The 7571-nt window shown below is 40.2% G+C and overlaps 1 protein-coding gene across 1 annotated transcript in view; it reads left to right on the top strand.

The window, feature by feature from the left end:
- The window catches only part of LOC114549633 (5'-AMP-activated protein kinase subunit gamma-1), a 16865-nt gene extending 10217 nt beyond the window's left edge, over positions 1-6648 (top strand). The window contains 2 exon segments of the mRNA XM_028570016.1: positions 6393-6549; positions 6639-6648. Coding sequence (XP_028425817.1) covers positions 6393-6549; positions 6639-6648 — 167 coding nt within the window.
- Positions 6649-7571: the final 923 nt, after the last annotated feature.

Here is a 7571-nt window from a genome sequence, read left to right as displayed (position 1 = left end):
AGAGCGACAGAGGAAGGAGATGGAGTGGGGGAGGAAGAGAATGAAGGAGAAGACGAGGGGACAGAGGGGGAGACAGAGATGGAGGGAGACAGCGAGGTGAGACAGACAGAGAGTGGAGACACACTAGAGACTGAGGGGGAGACAGAGAGACAGACAGAGGGGGAGACAGAGGTTACAGAAACAGAGGAAGGAGATAAAGTGGGGGAGGAAGAGAAGGAGGGAGGAGCAGAGGAGGAGACAGGGGAGGAGGGGTGAGATTATAATCGCTCCAGTCGAGCCTCTCGCGCCAGAAGAAGAGGGACAGGAAGGGGCGGGGTCAAGGTGTAGCGCTGACAGAAAGCTGACGTGTGATTGGCCCGAGAGGCTCTGAGAGTCTGTGTGTCAGCCGCTGCAGGGCTGGGATTGGCCGCTGCTCTGAAGGAGGGAGGGATGTCATGTGCGGGAGCCAATCAGGGATCCGACAAAGAGCAAAAACACTTTAAATATCACGGGCAGAAAAGAAGATTGTAAAAACATTATTTATTACAGAAATCATTTCTTTTGTTTGGGTTTTATTCACGTCCATCACGTGTGTCATGGCAGCTTTTTATTTTAGCTGCAGTTTGTGATTGGACGAGAGAAAGAGTTTTTAACCAATCATTATTAGAATAGTTTTTATTCCAGATAGCACTGTAATATATAACACTATTTATCTGCTGTAGATTACGATTCTTACATATAATAATAATAATAATAATAATAATAATAATAATAATAATCTCTCTCTCACACACACACACACACACAGACAGACACAGACAGACACACACACACACACACACACACACACACACACACACACACACACACACACACACACACACACACACACACACACACACACACACACAGACACACACACACACACACACACACACACACACACACACACACACACACTCACACACACTTACACACTTACACACACACACACACACACAGACAGACACACACAGACACACACACACACACACACACACACACACACACACACACACACACACACACACACAGACAGACAGACAGACACAGACACACACACACACACACACACACACAGACTCACACACACACACACACACACACAGACTCACACACACACACACACACACACACACACACAGACAGACAGACACACACACACACACACACACACACACACACACACAGACAGACTCACACACACACACACAGAGCGTAATGTAAAGATTTTTATGGATTTTGTTTTATAGAGATATAAAAAAAGATCAAAAGTCTGTTTTGTTATTCAACATTTTAAATGAATCTGTACAGAAATGTATTTTATTGTTAAATTAATGTATTTATAGTTTGTAGGAGGTGATGAGATCTTTTTAAATAAGACTGAACCGGTTTCTGTTTAAATGTTTTATAAAAGATGTTTAAAGCACTTTTATTCTGAAAGGACACGATGAGGCAGGAAGTAAATCAGCTGCTTGTATCCTAAAAGATGTTTTTATAAATATTACTGTGTGTGTTGCTGTTGTTATGAACAATCAATAAAACATCCAGATTTGTCTTTGTAATGCATCGTGTGTGTGTGTGTGTGTGTGTGTGTGTGTGTGTGTGTGTGTGTGTGTGTGTGTGGTCACCCTATTTAACATATATCCATCTCTTTTGTTATATTCTGGAATATATATCCCAATACCACAATGCCCATTTTGTGGATCTTTTGATCCATCTGTATATATTTTACAGTTTTTTTCCAACTGCTTACACACAAAATCTTTTCATGTCAAACGATTTTTGAAACCTCTCACTCAAAGTGCAAAACTACCCAGCAGATCTCCAAAACCAGAAGCTATTTCTCAGCCTTTCACTCAGCTTTCAATTGCATTAAACACTTTTTTTACACACAATTCTAAAACACAAACATCTAACAGGAAGTGACTTGCTTTCCATTTCTAAACACAGCCAATCAAAATGCTTCACTTATTTACCAGGACACACACTCCTCACATTTGCTAACACATTATGGCATAACTGAACACTAACCAATCATTGCTTCAGTATAGGTCTGTACAAAGGTCAAAGGTCAGATTACCTATTTTGAACAATGGATGCCAACAATAGACAGAGAGCAAGGGGAGGAGGAGGAAGAGACAGGGGATAACAACGAGGAGGAGGAGGAGGGAAGAAGAGGAAGAAGGAGAGCCAACATCTGATGAGATCAGGGAGAGAAGCCCATCCTGAGTAGTTTTATAGTGGTGTCCATACTACAGCAGCTATCTAATGACTATTTCAGCATTACTAATCAATCAGACTTTGTTTTGCACAAAGTGCATACAATTCTGTCCACCCCACACACACACACACACCCACCGCCCCGACACACAAGCATGCACAAACACTCACAACACACACACAAACACACACACACACACACACACACACACACACACACACACACATTCACATATTCTTTATTCTAAAAATGATATCTTTGACATATGTTTATACTTTTGTTTTCTTGTTTCATGCTCCTGTATACAGTACAACACTGAGCTACTCTTACTAACGTGATGTTTTGCCCAATAAATATTTTCTGTTTTACTGTAACATTAGATAGTTTTTTACAGGTGCACTTTTCAACCACTTTCAGCAGATGACTTTCTCTCTAGAACATTGTAAATGTAGATATAAACCTATGAAAGACAAAAGAGTTTTAGATTTAGAACAACAGTGTGTACATGGTATATCCAAAAATTTACTATCATGAAAACAGTGTTTGCCATTTGATGCAAATGCTTCATTTTGAGATGTGTTTATGGTATTTTGAATGCAGTGTTTCATTTTGAAGGAGATGTGAGGCATTTAGCATTTTGTGTGTGTGCAGTTTTAGGAATTGTGTGTAGAGTTTTGAAAAAAGGAGACATAGTTTTGAAAACGTGTGTAAGCAGTTGGAAAAAATTGTAACACACACACATATATATTTAAATAATATAGGAAAAAGAGAATTTGTGGCTGTGCATCATTCACACAAACTTAACACCAGTGCTGGAATGTAACTTAGGTATATTTACTCCAGTGCTGTATTTTAGTCCAGAACTTTGTGTTTCTCAGATTCCTGATCATGCAAATGGTCAATGTTTGAAGATGGACAGTTACCGTATTTTCCGGACTATAAGTCACACTTTTTTTCCTACTTTGGCTGGTCCTGCGACTTATAGTCAGGTGCGACTTATATATCAAAATATATATAATTTAACATGTTTTTAAATGTTAATTCATACTGAAAACATTACCATCTACATCCGTGAGAGGGTGCTCTAGGCTTGTGACAACTAGAATGCTGCTCCTAAAGACAACTGAGAAAGAAAAGAAAATCCTATTCTTCAGATAACAAACTGCTGTCAGTACCCGATCCGTTCCACCGGCACGATCCGTTCTGCGCATGTGCAAGATGACACGTATGCCATGACGTAGCTGCAGATGATAATGCTGCGTTCATGCCACCTCGGAATAACAGGCACCGCCCCCCTGGTTACGTTGTGTTTCCGACTAGCAGCGTTCACATGGTTGGGATGTGTCTTCTTCTTCTTCTGTTATATTGGCGTTTGGCATAACAACTTTTTGCATGACTGCCACCAACGGTTGGCCGTAGCCGAGAGCATCAGGTGGTGAGAACATGGAGGCCACAATAACAGAAGATTTTCTGCTGTTTTCTTATGCGAGCATCCAAACAGCACATGGCCAGGTGTTTGTGTTTTCTGCAGGACAACCAACGGGAAAAGACACGGATAATGTGTGTTTTTTTTTATACATAGGCCTAATTATGAATACTTTTAAAGATGTTATGTCTGTGTACGTTTCTCGTGAATGTCCATGAACGTACGGTAATACTGGTTTACGTACGTCATGGCATACGTATCATCTTGCACATGCGCAGAAGGGATCGTGCCGGTGGAACGGATCGGTACTGACAACTGCAGGTAGTAATATGAGGGAGAAACTTGTGAGGGACTGGCGAAAAGGTGACTCTTACTGCAATGAAGAAAACAAAGAAAGCTATTATGCTAATCGCGGGCTGAAAGCAAGATGGCCAGAGCTGGAGGAACGAGTCCACCGATGGGGGCTTGAACACCATGCTGCGGGAGAGGCTGGTCAACGGTGCAGTTACGTCTCCACGCCCTGCTAGTTGTTCTGTGTGCTATTCTATAGCTGAATAACTGGAAATGGAAATGGAAATTGATTTATTTGAACAAGAGAGTATATCTTGGGTCAGGTTATAGCAACAATTACTAATTTCCACCTGTAGTCCCTGGGCAGGCATGACAAATTTAAAAAACAATTAACAATTTTAAATAGAAATTTCACAGGACTATAAATGACATGGTGTCCATAGTAATCAATGTGTTACGTTAACATACCGGACACCTATTCAGCCTGTTGTTCTGCGTGCTATTGTGTAGTTGACAGATGAAAAAGGCGGTTTTTGGTCTTTGATTTGGTGAAATAAATTTCTAAATAAATGTGACTTATAGTCCAGTGGGACTTATATGTTTTTTTCCTCTTCATGACACATTTTTTGACTGATGCGACTTATAGTCCGGAAAATAAGCTACAACGCAATGTTTCTATCCAGTTTGTAGTTTTTGGCTTAACTTTGGAGCTTTTTACATTATAGCCGCACCGAGAAGCATTTAAGGACGGTCAGTTTTTTTGGCGATCTTTAAAACCCAACATACTTTTTCAAAACCTGCAGACTGTATTTGGGGTTAGGAGGAATAAGAAGTCAATATTTGTTTAATATTATTATCACCACCCTAAAACTACAGACTCCATCAGACCTGTTGTTTTGTCACACAGACCTTCAGTGGTAATATCTTGAGTGGGATTTGATCCAGAGTGAAAATGTATGGAAACACCTTCTCAGTGAAAGTGTGTGTGAAGGTGTGTATGTGTGTGTTAGTACCAGGTTCAGAGAACGACAGACTTCCTCTGTTCCAGTCCAGAGTCACTCTGATCCTCTGGAGCTGCTTCTGTACTACGAGATCAGTGTTTGGACCTGGTGGAGACACTGCTGAATATTCACCTGACAAGAACTGTATTATCCATAATCCATAATTTATAAAGTTTGTGATATCAGCATCATGATTAATCATATTAATGTTTATATCTCGCAAAAACAGAATATATCTTTCATGCATTTATAGACAATGTTGGAAATAAAGAAATCACACACAACTTGTTAGGGTTGTGGGTTCCTGCTCTTATGTTTCCTGTTTTATTTTGTTAACTCTTGCTCTGTTTTGGTTGATTCCTGTTTCTTGTTTGTTTTTTTCTGTACTCGTCTTGTATGTTTCTCTTGGTTTACTTCCTGTATTATTTTTTAGTGTTTAGTTCAGCCTGTTCTCATGAACCATACGTTCGATAAACTATGAAAAGTTAAGCGCTGTAATTTGTATGATTTACGCGTTTTTCTTGAAGAATGCACCACGTTGGCGGCTGCTGTATAAGAACGCGGCTGGTCACACAGGGAGGAGGTCAGGGGGGGATGGGTTGGCGATATCAGGACTTTCAAGCCAGAGAGCGAGGTTCGCTTCCCTGGGAAAACAAAAGACTTTCACCCAGGTAATGCGTGTTCCTTGGGAGTGTTAGAATACAAAGAGGGTTAGCCCTATGTTCCCACAGCCCTATGTTCCCACATGTCTAAGATTTTTCTTAAAATTAGGTCCTATGTTCCCACATTTCTAAGATTTTTCTTAAAATGAGGCACTGTGTCTTGGTTTAGCTTGGTTTCCTGTTGATCCCTCCCTGCTCGTTCGCCCCGGTAATGTCCTGTTGCGTTTAGTCGTTGTGGAGTGTACCTGCTTGTTCCCTGTTCACTTACCCTTGTGTAGTATCTTTTGCCTTTGAAGAGTTTAGTTATTTTGGAGCTTCCACCTTGGTTTGGATTCCAGCATTTAAAGACTCACGTAAGCCTGGATTTTTCCCAGCATTTTGGGTCCAGAACTGTTTCCTGCCTAAGAACTCAGCCAGCCTGACACAACTATCCAATAGATATAATGTATAAAGTAAATACTAACTGACATGAGTTATATTACATGTTTCAGTAACATATCAAGCTAACAATAAGGAAACAAAAAAGTTTAAATGTATTAATTTTAATTTATTTATCTCTGCTCAGCATCTCAAAATAATCAGTTTTTAAAATATTGACTTAAGGCAAAACTACACAGACATTAAACACTAAAACAATCACAACAATTTAAATGGATTTACAAAAGAACAATAATAAGGTTTCATCTAAACATTAATATTTACATGTATCAACAGCCGTATGTATGCTGAGTATTCACCTCTACAGAACATATTAATGATTTGTGGAAAAGGGGGAGTGGATATACTCAGGGGAGCCGAGGGGGAGACACTGGGACTGGAGAGCAGAGGAGGCGAGGAGAGGCTGGAGCAGGGTGCCGGGGGAGTGGGTCCAGCTGACTGGAGAGAATGGTCGGAGATGGAGATGCTAACTGAGGAAAGAGACAGAGGGTGAGTGAGCTTTAATTTAAAACCAGCAAAGTTGTTCCATTCTCTGATCTCTCTTGGTACTGAGTTATAATACTTTGTGTCTCTAACAGAGAAATCTGATCTGCCCGACTCAGTAGATCTGTGCTCTACTGCACAGTCACCTCTGTTGGTCGTCCTAGTTCTCCTCCCAGAGCCTGAACACAGTGACTCAAAATCATTTAATGGTGGAGAGGCCAGATCATTGATTACTTTATAGACTAGACTAACATCAGCAAGAAACACAAAACAAAGAAAAAGTCAAAGGTCATGAGATTATGTCTTTGGATTATGTTACAATGATGTTAACTTGATGGCTTTTTGTCCAATGCCTTGAGTGTTTGCTTATAAAGTCTTTGCAGTGGAGCAAGTGATGTTTTTTACAGCTTGGGACAAGCTTGTGATACAGTATGATATGAGTGAAACAAATCATTGAGTGCATAAACTGGCAAAATGTCAATGAAAGGGCTGGCGAAATAGACAATGTGACAGAATAAGAAGGCTGATATTATGATGATCCATTACAACACAATAACAAAGTCACTCTACTCATGTTAGGGAAAAAGTCATTGATTACCCTGTAACGCCCTGCAGTGCCCTGCTACGCCGTGAATTACTACAACTAATATTTATTATGACTGTTATTGCCAGTGTTCATCACACCCCCAACCGGCACCGTCAGACACTGCCTACCAAGAGCCTGGGTCTGTCCGAGGTTTCTCCCTAAAAGGAGTTTTTCCTCACCAATGTTGCACTAAATGCTTGCTCTTGGGGGAATTACTGGAATTTTTGGGTCTTTGTAAATGATAGTGTGGTCTAGACCTCTATCTGTAAAGTGTATTGTGATAACTCTTGTTTGATTGTTTGATACTATGAATAAAATTGTATTTAATTGAATTTAAAACATCAACACACTAATTGGATTATTAATGGATTATTTCATTTGTTCTTCATTCAGATTGGTTGACTGCAGTTTGTCAAAGATCAGCTGTGCTACTCTGGCCACA

Source organism: Perca flavescens, chromosome 22, assembly GCF_004354835.1.
Source record: "Perca flavescens isolate YP-PL-M2 chromosome 22, PFLA_1.0, whole genome shotgun sequence".
Taxonomy (NCBI): Eukaryota; Metazoa; Chordata; class Actinopteri; order Perciformes; family Percidae; genus Perca; species Perca flavescens.
This window is presented reverse-complemented; position numbering and strand designations above follow the sequence as displayed.